At 38.1% G+C, this 21,021-nt stretch overlaps 1 protein-coding gene across 5 annotated transcripts in view; it reads left to right on the plus strand.

Moving 5' to 3' along the window:
- The window catches only part of grin1b (glutamate receptor, ionotropic, N-methyl D-aspartate 1b), a 34,752-nt gene extending 20,588 nt beyond the window's left edge, over positions 1-14,164 (plus strand). For 3 of the 5 annotated variants that reach the window (XM_073860992.1, XM_073860993.1, XM_073860995.1), the window contains 6 exons: positions 1,788-1,946; positions 3,309-3,470; positions 3,596-3,705; positions 5,043-5,188; positions 9,104-9,214; positions 12,196-14,164. In XM_073860992.1, the coding sequence (XP_073717093.1) occupies positions 1,788-1,946; positions 3,309-3,470; positions 3,596-3,705; positions 5,043-5,188; positions 9,104-9,214; positions 12,196-12,261 (754 nt within the window). In that variant the 3' untranslated portion in view covers positions 12,262-14,164. The remainder of the gene's footprint in view (positions 1-1,787; positions 1,947-3,308; positions 3,471-3,595; positions 3,706-5,042; positions 5,189-9,103; positions 9,215-12,195) is intronic. The other 2 variants (XM_073860994.1, XM_073860996.1) reach the window with 1 other exon arrangement.
- The last annotated feature ends 6,857 nt before the right edge of the window (positions 14,165-21,021 follow it).

Genomic DNA, 21,021 nt, shown 5'->3' on the forward strand with positions numbered 1-21,021 from the left:
ATGCGCCAAGCGCACGGCCTAAAAGGGTTGTTTCTATTTTCGTAATAAGGAATGGGTGTGTTTTGGGCGTTATGTGCAATAAACCAATGAGAGTCTCAGCTCTCATCCCCTTTAAAAGCCAGTTGCGCCTGGCGCCATACCTAATCCATATTTAGAAAGCGGAATTTGTAAACTGAAAAAGAAAACTACCAGTTTAAGATTAATGTTAAAAAACTTGTGTTGTTTTTATTTGTATTGAAATTATTATTTCTTTGGATTAAAACCTTTAAAAGCCACTTTCTTTCAGTCATGGAAGTACAGGCTTTAAATTGCTGTAATTTACATTTACAGTAAATGTATTGATATCCTACATAATCATTGTAATCTCATAAAATAATTTGCAAATAAGAAAAGGTTCGTACTCTAAAAATACAAACAAGAGATAAAGAATTTACAAACGTGCGGAGAGCCGTTTCAGCACTCGGACAGCACCATGGATTTTTAAAAAATCATTAGCCGACTTCTAAAAGGTTCTCATCTCCCCATATACACAAGTACAAAGTCATCATATACAATAAATCGTGGGGTAGCATTTAAAAAACATTTAAAATAGATTTTATTCATTTGTTTAAAGCAAAGCATTTATTTACTTACCAGGCTACAGGTGAAGCTGCTCTTTATGCCTTTTAACGTCTCATAATTGGTCCTCATTTATGTCCAAGAGACTCAATAATAATCGTTTACATTTTAATCCTTTAATTTTTCATATTATAAAAAGGGTTGTGTTCTGCTACGCATCCATGTGTGTGATAAGCAAACGCGCATTGTCGTCCCGTATTACGAACACGCTCATTAAATAACAAAAACACTATTGCGTGTTTGAGCCATAAACTTTAGACCAGGTTTTAGTTGGTCAATGGCGTAGTAGGCTATTATTAGTTGCCCCAAAATAGCAACGCCCCCAACAATGCGCCTGAACACACCTCATTTTTAGACCAGAACGCCCATTGGGAGCAAATGCATTTGCTATTTAAACAACGTGGCGCTAAACGTGAAAACGTTCATTGCGCTGGGTTGAAACTAGCAAAAGACACTTGCGTTGCGCATTGCGCCGGGTGTATGATAGGGCCCATTATTTGTGATTTACTGTTTTCTACCTAAAACCATGATCCCACGTAATGTAAAGAACATTCAGTGAAAATATAACATTTCTATCTTTAATACTGACTGAGTAAGGCCACCACAAAGATTGAAATCAATGTGAAATCAATGACTCAAATCAAACTTTAATGCTCCTAATCTCAAAATCAAATTATGAGACTTCATCCTGGATTTCGCAGGGTCACATATTGTGTCTACCTCTGAATGTCATTAAGACTACAGACAGATTAATTTCTAGATTTATGATTTAGTTATGCTTAAAGGTGTAGGTGTGCAGCAATATGGTTTGCTTCTATTTTTGTAACACTGTAAAAAAATGCAGCATTTTTGTCAAATCAACATATAATTTATGCTACTTTAACTTAAAAACTATTCACAGATCTAAACTTAAAATAGTATGTTGAATTGACTTGAACAAAACCAAGTTGTTTTAACTTCATCCTGCATTGTTTTTTACAGTATAGCCATTAAGAAATATTTTATGAGACTGCTGAAGACAAATAATTAAAAACTTTGTTGTTTTTGAACATACACCGATTTACTTTCATAATGTAGCATATTTTAATTAAAGTGTCGCTAAAATGATCTTGCTTGACGTACATTTATCACAGCTAAAGTAAAACAACCGACTCTAATGTTCTGTTCCAGCTGCGAAACCCATCAGACAAATTCATCTACGCCACAGTGAAGCAGAGCTCTGTGGACATTTACTTCCGGCGCCAGGTTGAGCTCAGCACCATGTACCGCCACATGGAAAAGCACAACTATGAGAGCGCCGCTGAAGCCATCCAGGCCGTGCGAGACAAGTCAGTAAATCATCAAAGTTTAACACCATAACATCATTAAAACCATTAAAACTATTTTTAAGCAAATTATTGTCATTGGAATACGTACAAAAAAGGGCTATTGCTTAACAATGCACCATTTCTTTTAATACATTTACATTTATGCATTTATCAGATGATTTTATCAGATTTGAGTTATTCAGTTTATCCGTACATGTGATCCCTGGGAATTGAACCCACAGCTTTGATGCTAATGCAATGCTCTCCCAATTAAGCCTGGAGTATAGATTAGAGTTTTTATCCGTAAGCGCATGGTCGAATACACAGCCTTCCAAAGCATAGTTTATAACTTGTACTCGTACACAGATGTTCGGGGCATGCATGCACATTATGACAAATTGCAATATTTTTTCGGTCCTAAATACGTGTATAAAATATGCGTGGTTCCAAAAACATGCACTGACCCTTGCATACACATAAAAACTGTCCTATACTTCAGGCTTTAAGCTACATGACTTCATTTTGTTTATTTCCTAAACATCCCTACCTAAAAAAAACATTTACTTAAGGAGAATCTTAGAAAGTCATCTAAAAAATAAGTTCAGAGACATTTAAAGCTTAAAACAAGCAAACACTACTTGCCAAGAGGGTTAGAAATAAGTGTCCCTTTGAATTAAGTTTATTTTTCAGACCCCCATTGGCAAATCGTTTCTCTTGGAAGACCAAAATACTTAACTTAAAATTGATTGTTTTGCAGTGCTCTCAAACCCTAGTTTAAAAAGGTATTAATGCAGCTTACCAGAAATCAGAGATTACACCGTTCAGTGTGATAGGTAGCACATTTTCATTTCCCCTGAGCGCCTGTGAGAAGAGCAGAGTGAAGTTAAACTTTTGTTTAGCTTGATTTAGTACAGTATTGATGCTGAATACAAATCAGGGCTGGGAGTTGTATTTTATGAAACAACCTTCACGAGCCATTGGGTTCTACAAGGGAAGATGGCAGGCTGCCAATTTCTGATTTTTACATAGTTATATTATCTCCAGGAATTAAAGGGATAGTTCACCTGAGAATGTTGTCATCATTTACGCACCCTTATGTTGTTAAAAACCTGTATACATTTCTTTGTTCACAAGGGAAGATATTTTGAGGAATGTTTGTAACCACACCAATCAGAAGCCCCATTAACTTCCATTAGTATTGGATGTTAATGGGGCTTCTAATTGGTTTGGTTAGATGCAGACTAATCAAAAGATGCTTAAATCATGATACAATAATAATGAATACCAAGAAATTCAGAATTTAAAAGTTACGTTAATTTTTAATTTTAAATTCAAATTGAGGCTGAAAACAACTCATTTCCATATGATCTTTTGTCCCTGTAGCAAACTCCACGCGTTTATATGGGATTCAGCAGTGTTGGAGTTTGAGGCCTCGCAAAAATGCGACCTGGTCACCACGGGCGAGCTGTTCTTCCGCTCTGGATTCGGTATCGGCATGCGTAAAGACAGTCCATGGAAACAAAACGTTTCACTGGCCATTCTAAGGTAATCATTCAGCACATCACTGCACTTTGCATCAGTTTATTTCTGCTTCTTTAAACTTGCTGCCATCTGTCAACTGTCCTATTTCTGGAATAACGGTTTAATGAGTGTGCGCTCTGGATTAATAGTTCCCACGAGAATGGCTTCATGGAGGACTTGGATAAAACATGGGTTCGTTATCAGGAATGTGACTCCAGAAGCAACGCACCGGCCACACTCACATTTGAGAATATGGCAGGTAAAGTCCTAAAAATCCTATATAAATTGATCTAAGGGTAACACTTCACAGTAAGGTTTCATACATATGGGTTCAATACAGTTACATAATGCTTTTCAGGGCAGGCAGTACCGCAACCAATACTGTGCAAAAGTCTTAAGCCGCATTCACATTAGCAGCGACTAGCAGTAGCAGAGTGACGCAATCTTATTGATTTAAATGGAAGCTTGCCGACTTCCGGTGACACGAGTGACCGTTGGCGACTGGATGGAGCGTGCTCAGTCATATGACAAAGTTGAGAAATGTTTAACGTTATGCAAATTATGAGCGACTTTCGGGAGTGACTACCAATGAGAACGAAGCAGTGGAGTTCACGCCATCGGTCTCTCGTCAGTTACTGGAGTGGACGGTACTTATTTGTTTATGACAACCAGATTAAGAAACGCCTCGACACACAAAGTCGCTTATAATGTGAATGTACCTTTAGGCCACCATGCCAGAATTCGATTTGTTGTTTTTCCCCTATGTTATAGGGATCATCAGTGTTGGGGAAAGTTACTTTAAAAAGTAATGCATTACAATATTAAGTTACTCCCCAAAAAGTGTGTACGCATAGAGTGCATAATGTGATTCAGTACATAATTTTTTTTATCAAATTAATTAAACTAAAAAAAGTAACTTGCGTTACTTTTTTAAAAAAGTAACTCAAATATTAATGTGTACATTTAAAAAGTAATGCGTAAGTTTACTCATTACTTCAGAAAAGTAATATTATTACGTAATGCACGTTACTTGTAATGTGTTACCATCAACACTGGTGATCATATATAATTATTTCTCAGTCTCTTAATAGAATACATCCAGAAAATGTGTATATAGTATTAAAAACTGTATAGAAATTTAAACTGATGTGTTAAGTTATTAGGATAAACTCTCCTTCATCTTGAGCAATAACAGGAAACTGCAGGATCTCTTAAACCTAAATAAAATTCAAACCTAATTTCTAATTTTAAAGAAATAAGTCTTTTTACTTCATTCTGCTTAAAAACCCTCAAGATGTGTTTAGTGCCAAGAGAGGTCACACTAAACGCAGACGATGCCTAAAGAAGACATTTAGTCCTGAAGATTTTATTTTTTGTACATATTTCCTGTATTTTCTGTTTGTATCTTAATAAAATAGATTGAAAAATAAATATGGATGCACATTAAAACTTCTAAAACAACAAGTCTGGTGCTGGTGGCCTAAGACTTTAGCAGAGTATTATATATATGTGTATGTACTATCTGCATTCTAATAGTGAGTTCCTTTATATCCCATTACTATTTGGAAATGACTAACTGTATTTTTCATAACTCAGGCGTGTTTATGTTGGTGGCTGGTGGCATCGTTGCCGGGATCTTCCTTATCTTCATTGAGATCGCCTATAAGCGACACAAGGACGCACGTAGAAAGCAGATGCAGCTGGCCTTTGCAGCAGTTAATGTCTGGAGGAAGAATTTACAGGTACAGCCGCCTCCCACCCCCAAACCATTGAAGGAATCCATAAAAGTCAATAACAGGGCAGTCTCTGCTGCAACCCGATGGTTTATAGATTTCTTCTAGGCCCATGTCTGTCATCAGTCAATGGTGTGACTTAAAGGTCATGATGAGGTGCATAAGAATACATCAACCAACACAACACACAAAAAAGAGACAAATAATGCAATACAACACAGCAATATCTGGCACGCTGACACAAAGCATATGGCATTACGTTCTAAACTCTTTTGATGAATTTGGATAAATGTCCTACAAGGGGGCACTCCAACTGTGAGCATGTACAACGCATAAATAATGCCAGATTTTACATTCCTTTTTTCAATTGCCTGTGATTGTGTTAAATATTTATTAGATTAAAATATGATATGAGTACAAAGGTAATGGCTAGAGATTAAAGGATAATTGGCCATGTAACACCATGCACGTCCAAAGTTATTGCACTATAATAACATGAGCACCAGATCCATGCAAAGGCGCATCTCTAACCATCCAATCAGAACTCACAGCACGACAAAGCGGCCCTTGCAGCCTCACCACAGCTTGTGGCAGTGCATTTATTGTTGAGAGACACACACACACACACACACACACACACACTGTGATGTTGTTGTGATACAGGGGGCGCACGCTGGGCAAGCCGGCAGAATGTCTCTGCAGGGCTTCACTAGGGATCAGAGTGTCTTTATGCCCTGCACAGATCACTGCCTGTTCACTGCTGGCCTCCATCTGTATCCATATACACAGGTCAAAGCAAGACACTGTGACATTGGTGGAAAGTAACAAGGGCAGTTCTCTTTAGATTAACCTGGCTAGCCTGCAAGTGACACATCTTTTAAACTGCTGTGAAAGTCACGGTAGCGTGTTGTAGATGCAACCATGTGAAGCGAAAATGAAATTTCACTTAAAATGACTGTCACTTGAGACCCATTATTAAGCAGACGCGCATTTCACCGCAAGGCAAAACAAACTAAATCTGTCTAATGCATCAGACCTTTGCGCCGTCAAAGCTGATGAATATGTGATTGAATTCCACGCATCACAGAGTTGTGTTTTTAAAGTGTTAAGTGTTTAACCTCAAGGATTCATCGCCTACTAGAGTCACAAGCCAATGTTGTATGGTTACTAAACCCACATATGCTGCCTACATCAAGTCAGAGGTCCGGCATTTTTTACGGTTCATAATTTGAGATAAACAAAAAAATATTTGACCACAGCATGGACAGCGGCTTTTTAAATGGATTTCCCTCCCACTGTTTATCGAATGAAAAGATTCGTTTACATAATTTAAATGCAAATAAGACCTACAGTGTGTCCATCTCATACTCATTAGATTCAGATGAACGTGTGAATGTTTAACCAACAATGCATTCGTGAATGATTATTTTCTGTTCCACAAAAAACAAGCTACTGTAATTCCAGGTGCACATTCAATGTATGCTAAAGACCGTCGATCTCACGCCATACACGCAACTGCTTACTGATTGCATGACCAGTCAGATCTGCCCTGGGTGCATTTGCATTTCAAACAGAGCGAGATCCAGGAGCAGATCAGGAGCCTGTGTGATGCGAGCTAGCTGCCCACTCCAGAGGCACTACCTCATCACAGGACTTTGAAATGCAATGGATGAAAGCACTGACGGTTAGGAGACCGTACGCTCATCATTTGTGTGCACCTCAGATGTTCTGATGACCTACAGAAAAATGCATTAATATGCTAAAATCACAATATATCTTATTTATTTTGCAACGTTCTCTGAGAGAGCCAAAAAAGTGTAATCAATCAAAAATAATCTATACTGTATAATGCATTTGATGTTGTGTTTACATATGTATTTGACCAAGGAAGGACTTAAAGTAATTTAATTTGATATGGCTCATTAACATATTGTGGTATACACTCGCCTAAAGGATTATTAGGAATACCATACTAATACTGTGTTTGAGCCCCTTTCGCCTTCAGAACTGCCTTAATTCTATGTGGCATTGAAAGCATTCTTTAGAAATGTTGGCCCATGTTGATAGGATAGCATATTGCAGTTGATGGAGATTTGTGGGATGCACTTCCAGGGCACGGAGCTCCCGTTCCACCACATCCCAAATATGCTCTATTGGGTTGAGATCTGGTGACTGTGGGGGCCATTTTAGTACAGTGAACTCATTGTCATGTTCAAGAAACCAATTTGAAATGATTCGAGCTTTGTGACATGGTGCATTATCCTGCTGGAAGTAGCCATCTGAGGATGGGTACATAGTGGTCATAAAGGGATGGACATGGTCAGAAACAATGCTCAGGTAGGCTGTGGCATTTAAACGATGCCCAATTGGCACCAAGGGGTCTAAGGTGTGCCAAGAAAACATTCCCCACACCATTACACCAGCAGCCTGCACAGTGATAAGTTCTCATTCTGTTTACGCCAAATTCTGACTCTACCATCTGAATGTCTCAACAGAAATCGAGACTCATCATACCAGGCAACATTTTTCCAGTCTGTCCAATTTTGGTGAGCTTGTGCAAATTGTAGCCTCTTTTTCCTATTTGTAGTGGAGATGAGTGGTACCCGGTGGGGTCTTCTGCTGTTGTAGCCAATCCGCCTCAAGGTTGTGCGTGTTGTGGCTTCACAAATGCTTTGCTGCATACCTCGGTTGTAACGAGTGGTCAGTCAAAGTTGCTCTTCTATCAGAAGATTGAATCAGTCGGCCCATTCTCCTCTGACCTCTAGCATCAACAAGGCATTTTCGCCCACAGGACTGTCGCATACTGGATGTTTTTCCCTTTTCACACCATTCTTTGTAAACCTTAGAAATGGTTGTGCGTGAAAATCCCAGTAACTGAACAGATTGTAAAATACTCAGAGCGGCCTGTCTTGCACCAACAACTATACTCAAAATTGCTTAAATCACCTTTCTTTCCCATTCTGACATTCAGTTTGGAGTTCAGGAGATTGTCTTGACCAGGACCACATCCCTAAATGCATTGAAGCAACTGCCATGTGATTGGTTGATTAGATAATTGCATTAATGAGAAATTGAACAGGTGTTCCTAATTATCCTTTAGGTGAGTGTATGTCACTATTCACAAGATTTTATAGGTTTATATAAGGGATCAAACATTATGTGGACAAAACAGGCCAGAATCATGGTCCTGCTACTGTAGGGAATGACGGTGCCAGCCAAGGTCAACTGTCTTGTCATTCATTTCGCATTTTCGTTTTTGGTTCCATGTATTGCATGTCTTCTGGTTGAATTCACAAACCCCCACCCCTGACGCTCTTGTCCCCTCTTACGAGCCTGCACACCCCTTCCTCCTTCATAAGCCCATTATACCCTCGCTGAGGTATAATGCTAAGAGAATATGTTTAGTTTCAACAGTTTATTGATGAGTTGTTTGTTTTCCCAAAAACAACATCTTTTCCCTTTTCAAAAAAGCGGAATCTTGTTTTTCCATCCGATGACTTTCATTTTGCTTCTTTTCCTTTGCTAATGCTTTTGCTTTCCATTACGGAGTCGTGGGACTGTGGATGAGCGGAGCTTGATCACACTATCCACAGCGGTCCTCCCCCCCTCTAGTATGTAAGGATTATTCAAGAGTAAAATAAGCCTGTCTGTGCACATTCTCACCCGGTCTATGTCAGTATCCTCTTTCCTTGTAGAGCGGTGGGCACAGGAAAGCACTATTCTGACTCAAAGCCAGGACGGAGATGGAGAGTGGACAGGAGACGGCATGTTAATTCAATTTTAGAAGAAGATACATTATGTTTTAGAAGTCAAAGCAAGGCAGTGCTTTACAGTAGTGATAGTTGTAGCGATGGGTGGTGAACCAAACACACTCCTCCAGAGAACACAAATAATTGTTCTACATATACTGTATATTTATTTTAGGATAGGAAAAGTGGTAGAGCAGAGCCCGACCCCAAAAAGAAAGCCTCTTTTAGGTCCATCAGTACCAACCTGGCCTCCAACATCAAGAGACGTAGGTCGTCCAAAGACACGGTAAGGAGATTAAGAAATGACGCCCTGCCTGTACTTCTCTATCTTCTTCTTGCTCTTACCTCTCTCTATATCTTTCTTACTTCTATCTTTCCTCGGCCTGCCCTGTTTCTTTGACTCTCTTCTTATCTTCTGTCATCTCATCTCAGACTTTCTTCACCCTCACACATGAAGTTACAGTCATGGCCACTACATGTCTGTCAGTCAGCCATCTATACTTCATCCAGACATCTGCTGGGAAAGCCCAAAAAGAAATCTATACTTGCTAGGAAAAGCATGGAAAGGGTACAAAGAAAGGTTATAGGTTAGGATTCGGGGATGTGGGTTTGACCTTGCAGGAGGGGGCAAGGCAGCTTCTCCTTCTGAGCGTTTGTGCTGGTCTTTCTCCCGCGCCTAACCTGGATGTGATTTTACTTTACGCTTAATTTACACATTTTATGTTCTCCTTTCTTTATGTGTACTCGTGTCTGTCCTCTCTCACCGCTCGGTCCTGTAACAATCATTTTTTTTTGGGTTCTTCATTTTCTCATTTTCTTCACAAAGTCACCCCGTACGCTTCCAACGATGCACGGCAACTCCGTTAACCGCCAAAGGCAAGCAACGCGCGATGCTAAAATAACCTGGGCTGTTCCCCCGGCAGGCCTGCTCTATCAAGATCCCTGCGCTTATTTTAACCACCCAATGTTTTCTTTGCAGTGCAATGAATTGAAAAATGTCCCTTTCATTTTCAGGAGATGATCCTCAGGTGGATTTTGGGTCCACGTTTCCAACGTATTGAACTCTCAGAGCGCAATACTGCAAATTACCAAAATTAGGCTATTCGCAAAGATTGCATTTCCTTGGAGGTTTAATAAGACGTAGCACTAGAACTAAAATGCTGCTGGCTCTGAGGATTCAATACAAACAAAACTGCAAGTAACTATTTTAACGCATTGCATCACTAAATGTTTTGGATGAAATTTATATTCAGTTTCTCGTTACACATTTCTGGGTACGGCAATGATTTGTTATATATACCCTCCTCGACCAAGCAGCTAATAACTTTGCAGAATTATACTTTATGAACAATATTGCAGTCTGATTTCTTACAAAACATCACAAATCTTTTTGGAATCGATATTTGTAGATCCAATTCCTATACAGTATATGCACAGTTGATTTCTCCACTATAAATGGGCTTATTAAACATGATTTACAAAGGTGAGGGTACTGCCAAGATTTGTATTTCTAACAAATAACATGGTGTGTTTATCCTGATTTATATTATAATGTATTTTCAAAGGATAAAGAGAGCAGATTAAGATCAGATAAAAGATGCCCCCGACAGGTGTGGTTTTTGAAGATGCTACAGTATATAGGTAGACAGTAACAAAACTGGTCTTTTTGAACTAATGTTAACTCATCTCAGTCCTAATCATCCTTTTCTTTTGTATCAGTGTTTTTTTATAAATGGATTTCAATGGCGTTTTGATTGTCGGTGTCCACACCACATGCCACACTGCCTCTCTCTTCCTCTACCAGCATGACCCTTCTGGTTGTTGTAGAATAGAGCTCGTGCCGTTCACCTGTTTGTAGACAGGGAGCGCTGTGGTTATGACTCAGAATTGACTTGGAACACCATAAACAACCTTGTTATGAGCGAGAGTATCATGCCACCCACTTTATAGGGACACTCCACTTTTTTCTGAAAATATGCTCATTTTCCAGCTCCCCTAGGGTTGAACATTTGATTTTTGCAGTTTTGAGGTCCATTCGGCCGATCTCCGGGTCTGGCGGTGCCACTTTTGGCATGGCTTGGCACGGTCCATTGAATCTGATTGGACCGTTGGCATCGTGCTAAAAATAACCAAGGATAATCAAGGACTTTGCTGTCGTACCATGGCTACAGCAGGCAAAATGATATTACGCACTGCCTGAAAGTAGTCCCCTTTGTAACTTTCAATAGCAGGGGACTATTTTTGGGCACTGCGTGGTGTCATTGCACCTCTTGCGGCCATGGTACGGCAGCAAAGTCCTTGATTATTACGCCAGAATAAGAGTATAGTTCCTAGTCATATCTGCCTATAAAATTGCAACTTTTCATTTTTCTTAGGTCTCAGTACATGATGTAACTGCAGAAGAGTCAAGTTTTAAATAGGGAAAATATCGAAATTCTTTGGTCATTTCTGAGTTCGATGCTAACGGTCTAATCAGATTTAATGGATTATGCTAAGCTATGCTAAAAGTGGTACCACCAGACCCAGAAATCAGCTGAATGGATTCCAAAACGGTAAAAATCAAATGTTTGGCTCTGGGGGAGCTGGAAAATGAGCATTTTTTTTTTTTAAAGTGTCCCTTTAAACCCTAAACCGGTATGCTTATGATTCATGACTTTTCACATCAACCCCAAACAGTTCCAGAAGAGTTTGTTATACCAAAAGCTGTCACCCTTTCAAAAAATGCAGTTCATCAAAATTTATACAGGTTTGAGTCAATTATTTTAGGGTGAACTATCCCTTTAAATCTGATAACAATGGTCGATAGTAATGTACTGCATCATGTGCTCCGTATCAGCTCCAGCCTTAAGTATTTCATTCGGACAGTTACTATGGTGACAACACTTCTAGGTCAGGTAAATTATTAGCTGTGGGCCAGGCAGACAGAGCCTCGTTTTTGTTATTACGGGCTCATGATGTATGGTACCCGTTTAAGAAAGCATATTAAATTTTAGTCGACGGTACTGTAAGGCGTTGTAATGAATCCGTGACCTCGTTTGCTGTGTTTGTCAAGCAAGTCCGAGCAGGAACGCAGCCAGATTATTCCAGGCGACATGTAAACACTGACTGTTGTGGTGGGTGGAAAGATTACCTCCGTCATAACAACGTGAACTAAATATTGGTGAAATACAGTCATGGAGTACAAATGCATGTATACAAATATCTACTTAGTGTACAGTAATACTAAAGGAACGTATTATTTGCCTTTTGTTTTCTCCTCATTTCCAGCCATATCCCACAGACATAACCGGCCAGCTCAACCTGTCAGACCCCTCGGTGAGCACAGTGGTGTGAAGTGAACAGAGGAAAGCGAATTTGACAGGCAGAGAGAGAGAGAGAAAAAGACTTTGCAGGCTGGAAAGCAGCTGGTTGGCTCTGAAACAGACCGGATGTTGCAAGCTGCCACTGCGTCCCCACCTGAGCCAACGGCACCTCCAATTGAGCAAAATCCTCCGGCCTCGGCATATACACGCTGGATATGAAACTACGTTGGATGCGCTGTGACAAATTTAACCCCTTAATGGAGCAAATTCGCACTGCCACACAGTTCACATTACCCCTGACCAATAATCACAAACACGCATACTGTACACACAAAGTGCTTCACTTTTTCAAATCTTTTGCACATATCTAGAGGCGTTTTTGTGAAATATGTAAATATATATTTGGGGTTCTGTTCCGCCACATCGGGTCAGCATTCAGTTGTATTACGATATATGTTTCTTACATACGTTACAGGTCTTTCTACCTCCACCTAAGATATATGTAGCTTATCTTGATCCCATTTGTTGGAGCAAAAACATATCTTATAGTCAGTATGCCTGTATATAAAACATATCTTGTTTGTATATTTAGATGAGGCAATGGAGGTAGGTTGGAATTCAGAAGTATGTAGGCAAATTCAAAGTTGGCACATTAATCATCGTTTGCACTTTTCTTATATTTCGTATTCTCTCTCCTCACTGCCGTTCTCAAAGTGGTCAGGGTTGCTTTGAACAAACATACTGTGGATTTTTGACTTACAATCTTCTCTACTTTATTTATTCATTTCTTTATATTTTCTACCTTTTGTAAAAACAAATAATTCATTTTTGGCTGAAAATTCTCAGAATATCGGCGTATAAAATGGGTTTACTGAGCCAGAGGCTAAATGTAGCAGATCTGACCTTGTTTATCAAAAACGTTTTTGAAAAACTACACAAAAAAAACTTGAAAGGAACCCTTAATACTAAGAGTGGCGTAGATGTAATGAAGCAGATATTATTACAGGATCTTTCGAGCTGTGATACTCTTTTCAAACACCGAATCCGGCTTAAAATTCCCTGTAATAATTTCTGTATCATTGTGTAAGGTTGGTAGTTTCCTCCAGCTACCAAGGGAACCTTTCTTTGCATTATATATATTTCATTATGTCATTATATGATATAAACTGTATCTTATTTTGTCTATGTGTAAAATAACATTAGGTGTTATTTTCATTGTTCGTTGTCCTATCAGCTTTTGCTCTATGGGCTAGTTAAATGGTTACCAGCAAAAGTGAGTCATTTGTCGGTTTTTGTGGGCTTTTAAAAGCATACTGGCCAATAATAGGTTAGCAGCATTAGATCATGTTTAAGCAATCAATCAATCTGAGGGCTTTGATAAGTATCTTTGTGAAAGGTTTAGAGTGTTAACTCATGCTTTAACCGTAACAGTTATGAAGCTTTTTTATGAAGAAATCTATAGGAGGATAATATATGTTTTAGATGAAAATGAATAAGTATTTAATAAACATAGCAGTTAGATCTTACAGGGTCTGGTGGTCTCTATTGGCAATATTAATTTTTTCAGTGGGGTTCAGTAAAATGTCTGCAGTCCAGTTTTACTGTGAACTGCTTCATGTAACAGTGAATCTTATTATGAAACGTGTAATCAGCGTATCTGCAAATTCTCTGTAGGTTATAAATATCAAATGCGACCCAAATAGAATAATATACGCTGTTGTAAACGCTGCTGTGTGTCATAATGTGAAGCTTATATTTTATTATAAGATTGGAATTGAAGATTTTTAGAAGTTGGTCAAACTCAATAGTAACAATAACTAATTTTAGCAAGCACAAAGTACAAGCAAAAGTTTTGATTAAACCAATATGAGTCAATGCTATGACATGCATATTTTGGTGACACTTTATTCTATGAGAGCTATTTAGTTTAAAAACATTTTTAATATTTTTTTAATAACAAATACTAATATTTGCTTGGGTGTGTCTAAATTGTAAAATAGCAGGCGGGGCAACTGTCCAATTTTAGACAACTGTTAAAATGGTGTTTAAATGATTCAAGTTTTAAAATAAGATACTTTGGTATTTTTATGTTCGAAACCTTTCCAAATTTCACAAAGTTATTGGGATGTTCGTATAGCCTAACTGAAAAACTTTTGTCCAACAATTTATATTTAAGTATAAACAGTAAAAATGATATCACATCATCCAGTGAACCCCAGGTAAAAAATAGCCACTTTAATGAAATGGATAGGCTGGTACATTTCTGGGTCAGGTGGTACAACCAATGTAAAACTAGAAAAAATGCTGTTTTATCAAACATATTTTAATTGTATTTAAAAAGTATATTCATGAATTTGATATCACAGGCAAAAGCTTGTACCATCACCCAAGTAGAAATCTGTTAAATGTAAATTTATTGCAGAGGTCAGGTGGTGCAACCAGAAAGTCAAACGGTGCAACTGGTATGAATGCCCCTAAGAAATATTAAAACATTAAGCTAAATCATTTTAATAAGTTAATAGTTTTGCTAATAATTTTAGTTTTAATAAATGCAAGCTAAGGTTGTCTATACAGTAATTGTTGTTATACTTTTTTAAATTATTGTTCTCAAATGTAAAGTGGTTTTACACTTTCAAACTATTTACAGGATTACAATTTTAAATGCCACTATCAAATAAACAATCAATCACCATGACACAGGGAATGCATTAAAACTTATCTGGCAAATAGACAATGATTGGTTGTACCACCTGACATTTATTTGAATGGTGATATCAAAAATATTGTGAACAAAATTATTAAAATGTACTGAAATGTTGTTCAATAAAACTACACTTTTTAAACACATTGTTCCTTACTGAAAAGGATTTTTCAAAAATAAGTTTTAAGGAGCTTTGTCATTGACCCACATGCTTTTCAATCTAAAGGCTTGAGAGATGGAACACGTCCTCGACAAACAAAGCAATGGAACCGGCCTGTTCACTGTTGTGAATACAAACATACATTATTTATTTAAAACATTGTAAAACACTGCGCTTATCATATTTTCTACCACCAAATGTGCTTTTGATGACTATTCCAATAATGTTTGTGAAAAAGACAAAGATATATGTTTAACAATGTATAACTGCTATACTCCTGTGTGCCAATAAAAATATATCAAATGCAAAAATAAAATCTGGATTGGATCACTTTTGTTATGCTTGCCTTTCTGTCCCTCTGCTTTTGAAGCAAGACAAAATAATATCATTTTTATTTAACCAATGAGTATAAGAAGGAAGCAAGTGTTAGTAAGGACATTTAAAGAGATCCTCCACTTTTTTTTTGAAAATAGTCCCCTTGGTTACTTTCAATAGCAGGGGACTGTTTTCGGGCGCTGCGTGCTGTCGTTGCGCCTGCTGCGGCCATGTTACATCAGCAAAGTCAATGATTATTACGCCAGCATGAGAGTATATTTCCTAGCCATATCGGCCTAGAAAATTGCAGCTTTTAATTTTCTGTCGTTCTTAGTACACAATGTAACTAGAAAAGAGTCAAGTTTTAACTAGGAAAAATATTGAAACTCTTTGGTCATTTTTGGGCGTGATGCTGATGGTCTAATCAGATTCAATGAATTATGCTAAGCTATGCTAAAAGTGGTACAGCCAAACCCAGAGATCGGCTGAATGGATTCCAATACAGTAAAAACTCTACACTCTAAAAACAAACGGTGCTATATAGCACCAAAAGCGGTTCCTTGCTCGCAACCACAGAAGAACCGTCCCTAGTGCCATACAGCACCGGTGAAGCACCGGTGAAGAACCGGTGAAGCACCTGTGTAGAACCATATAGTGCTATGTAGAACCAAATGTGGTGCTATATGGCACCTATATGGTTCTACACAGGTGCTTCACCGGTTCTTCACCGGTGCTTTACCGGTGCTATATGGCACTAAAAACGGTTCTTCTATGGTTACGATTCAAATCAACAGTTTTGGTGCTACATATAGCACCGTTTGTTTTTTTAGAGTGTAGGAGAGCTGGAAAATGACCCAATTTTTTGGAATGTTCCATTAAGGCTGCTCCTAAATATGAACTGTCACATTGAATCCAGTATATTTTCCTCAGCAAATGGTTATTTAGATTCTTTTTTTTCCAATGCAGTGTTACTGCTTTCTCAAACTGTAAATATTACATAGGCTTGCCATATTCAGTAAAATAAAGCAGTGTGTCCACATCCATTATTTTAAAAAAATCTAAAATATGCCATAATTTTTTTATTAATAACTTGGTAATATTTATACTGCACAGTGACAGAATCTGCATTAATTCACAGATTCATAATCTGAATAAGTATCATTAATTCTTTCAGTAAAAATTATATATTAATGAGAATCACAGTCTGCCGCTGACATTAAAGTTACCCACAATCTGGTTCGGAGAAGGTGTTGTACCAAGAAAGAAGAGGAGGAGCTGATCTGAATCTGTTTGTTTTGATACATTGAGCAGAAGTAATCCAAACAGGAACAAAGGTTGCTGAATGGACAAAGCCTAGGGTTTATTACAGCAGGGCTTTATCACTGCAAACAAGCAGACCCACAGCTTCTACATCAACTGGAAAGGTAGGCCAAGATTTATGCTATTTATGAATATATCGATATCTGTGCAGAGAGCATGCAAAGTTTCATATGCATTGACCTCTTCAGCCAGTTAGTGGCATGCAAGTGAGCAGGCAGCCAAAACTAGTGACCAACTCACCATAACAGCTAATCATTATTTAATCACAGCTAATAATTTTTATTTAAATATGCTTATATTTTGAATCTACTTTACTTAAAAATTTGAGGAAACAATTTACTTAAAAAAATAAGTAGCAATTTACATACTATTACGTATCCTCTGGTATACATATGCAACAACATACGTTAAAACAACCTTATGTACCAGAGGATACGTAACAGCATGGAAATTGCTTGCTTAGTTTTTTTTAAGTAAAATTTAAAAATTAAAAGTTTTAAATGGAATCTTGAAAATTACAATATATTTGGTGCAGATTTAGCAAACTACATAATCTAAAATTATATATGCATATTAGAAATTACAAAATATCTATAATAAACATAAACCCCTAGTAAAATCTCACATTTGGCCCTACCACTTGTTTTCCCTCAGCTTGTACGAATCTCTGTGCACTTCCTGCGCAATGAGTACGGTAGAGATCCCTGCTCAAACCAAAGATTTCCCATCGTCTCTGCATTCACATCAGCGCTCGAGATCATTGCTGAAGATATCACTGTGGAGGTACACACATATAACTAATGAGAGCTGTCAGGCAGGATCCTGCATGAACAAACAGCGCCTCCTGCTGGTCTGTCTCATAATACTGGCTCTGTGTGGAATGGTGCTACTCTTACTGTGGAACTACCAGTGCTTCATTGTTTACAGAATATGCAAGGAGCCAGGGTACAGCTCTGCCTATGTGCTATTTGACATGGATGAGCAGAGGCTTTCTTCATACGGACCAGCCTGAAGCAAAGATGTGACAGCTGCTGACAAAGACTGCTGCAATGTCAGGGAAGGGCACAAAGAGAATGAGGGGAGAGAGAGGAAAATAAAAAATAATACACGCTTAGATAGACAAAGCCTATGTGAGGTGCACAGCTTTCTAGTTGGTACTTTTATATTTATCCTAACAGAAAAAGTAAAACATTTGTAATAGACGATTTATTAAATAAGTAATGTTACGTCTGCTATTTATACATACGCGTAGATGAAATGTTTTAATTGGTGTCTGTGGTTAGCATTTGTGTTTATGTTGTAAAATCTAGGCCCTGTTAATGTCAAATAAAACTGTACAAGCACAGTCCCAGGGGTGTGACCGGTTGTAGAAGTTTTATAATCCCTGGGTATACATTATATGAGCCATGTAGATAATACGATCTGTTAAATGCACTTTGCTTGACAGCAACATTTGCTTAGCATTCTCTCCACCAGGGGGTGGACCTAAAAAATGTATTTATGGAGTGGCAAGGGGTTGGCATGAAAACTATGTGCCAACACTGAAGCAAGCCTCCATGCATAGATCTTGTGGATTAAAGGCCTGACATATAGGTCAATCAGATTAAATAAGGACTGTTGTGCGATTTTGGTTGAACCCGGATAAATATAGTTACATACTAGTTTATAGATCAATTGTCTGTCATTATAATACACTAACATCATTAGTGTATAGGGAGATTTTTTTTTTTTTTGCCTGGCCTGGGCAATTGTAAGTAGGCAATTTCACTTGAAGGGATACTCCAGCCAAAATATCAAAATTACCCCATGATTTACTTATCCTCGACAATCCGAGATATGTCTATCATCTTTCAGATGAGCACATTTGGAGTTTTTTTATTTAGGGGTGCACCGATAAATGTCAATATACATTTATAATATGTGGCTGATAACTATTCTGAATAGCATAGCCGATATTATTCACAGCTATTTCATGTACTACGGCTTTTGATCAGTAAGTCCTTATCGTTCTGAAATAACTCTTAGTTTGAGTCGTTTATAACATGCATTTGTAAAAGCAATACTCATCAAAAATAATCATTATACATATTCTTTATTATAATGAAAATACCTAAAAAGGTTTTTAGAACAGCAATTTAAATATATTATTAAGTCATTTCCTGGAGCTGCATGTCATAGCCATAGATAAACGCTGCTGGCCAATTGAGTGGAACGTCCGCATGGCGGCCATCTTGCCACGGGACGCTCGCTCACTTGTGGCATTGTGTTTAGTGGTGCATGCTTTTGGATGGGCATAGCTTGCTCAGTTTTCTATCAATTTTCGAACGGTTTGGTTTGTTATAAACGTCAGAGATGTACCTATGACACTGCATACTTAACTCTTTCCCCGCCATTGACGAGATATCTCGTCAATCAAGAGAAAACGCTTCCCCGCCAATGACGAGTATTTTCGTCTTTCCGCAATACCGCTATTATCCACTAGGTGGCTTCCGCAACTTTTTAAACCCGGAAGTATTGCCCTCTGGCAAGCTGCTGCGTGTCTGTTTTAAAGATCGCTCTGAATGGGATCTCTATGAAAAGTCCGTCACAAAAATGGAATTATCTCTGCTTTTTGCTCAAAATGTGGTGTTTTTGCAGAAACCTACCCATATTCAAAAGCTGATTACAAAAGAACTACTCAAGGTAAGATGAAACGTTTTTTTTTTTTGAAAGCAGAGGGTCTTGGCCCGGTTGCATAAAGCACCTTAAGTTTTTTCCTTAAGTATGACACTTAAGGGGTAAATTCCCCTTAACTTCTGTAAGATAATAATTAAAGAGTTTTGCATATAATCCCTTAAACGGTTCTCTTAGGTAAGAGTAATCGTTAAGTGTTTCATGACAGTGACCCCGGTTTGTTTTTATAAAATACTATCGTTGCCATGGAGACACAACAGAAAAAAACTTAAGGGTTTTTCTGCAACACCCTTAAGTTTAAAGGAAACAACTTAAGGGAAAATTACACTTAAGGTGCTTTATGCAACCGGGCCCTGTTCTTTCATTTGGTATACTGTATGTTTATATATTTGAAGAAAAACATTTTCTGGAAGGCATTAAACTTTGGTGAAAATCATGAAAAACGCTGGCGCTGGCTGGCAACTTTTTTAAAAAATGCTGGTGGTGAAAGAGTTAATGAATAATTTTTATGAATCATGTTAAAGCATCCTGAATTACAGCCACGTTAATAACGTTTGTAAGAAACCAAACCGTTTGAAATCGGTTAAAAATTGAGCAAGTTATGGTCATTTAAAAGTACCTGCACCATTAAACTCAATGCTACGAGTGAGCGAAATGTCTGAGGTAAGATGGCCACCAGGTGATGACGTTAGAGACTCTGCCTTATTTACATATCTATGGTCATAGCTGCGTGTGTATGGTTCTTTGTCTACTGCGCATGTTGTGTTTGTGCACGAGAGCGGCCCCTGGCTTTGGATGTAGTGGCATTTTAACATAATTCATTCCGAGGCATAGCAAGCATCATCAGCTGATATATCGGTGCACCCCTAATTTTAGTAAATGTTCTTGCTCTTCCAAGCTTTATAATGGTAGAGAGCAGGGATCAAGAAATACCCTCTGACTTCAACCCCAAGGGAGTGCCTTCTTCGCAGAGGTAATCCACATGGCTCCAGTGGGGTAATAAAGATCTTCTACGGGTAATCGATGTAATTGTGTTTAAAAAAAATCCATATTTCAAACTTTATAAACTGTAAAGTAACAGTAATAGCCCTAGAGTTTTTTAAAGTTATATATTTTTTGCCTTTATTTAACAGTGATAGAGGAGAGGACAGGAAAGTACAGGGAGGAGAGAGGGGTATGGATACGGCAAATGACCACAAGTCGAGAATCGAACTTGGGTGGCCGAAAGTGCGAAAGCACTACCATCGGCTCCGACAGCGCTAGAGTTTTAGCGTAGTAATCGCTCGTTGCCATGGCTGTGCAGATGGGGTTGTTACTGGAAGCTAGTTATTATAGTTTATAAAGTTTAAAATATGGATATTATTCCATCGATTACACACTGAGGACATTGTTGACCCACTGGAGCCCTGTGGATTACTTTTGTGAAAAATGGATGCACTTTTTTAGGGCTTCAAAGTCAGAAGTTGTTCCCTGATCACTGTTTTCTCTCTTTATAATCTTGGAAAAGCAAGGACATTTAGTAAAATAACTCCAAATGTGTTTGTCGGAAAGATGATAGACAATCTCGAATCGAATACATCATTGTGTACTATAGATATTTCGCTGGAAATCGCTTTAAGACT

This window comes from Misgurnus anguillicaudatus, chromosome 22 (assembly GCF_027580225.2).
Source record: "Misgurnus anguillicaudatus chromosome 22, ASM2758022v2, whole genome shotgun sequence".
In the NCBI taxonomy this organism is placed as follows: domain Eukaryota; kingdom Metazoa; phylum Chordata; class Actinopteri; order Cypriniformes; family Cobitidae; genus Misgurnus; species Misgurnus anguillicaudatus.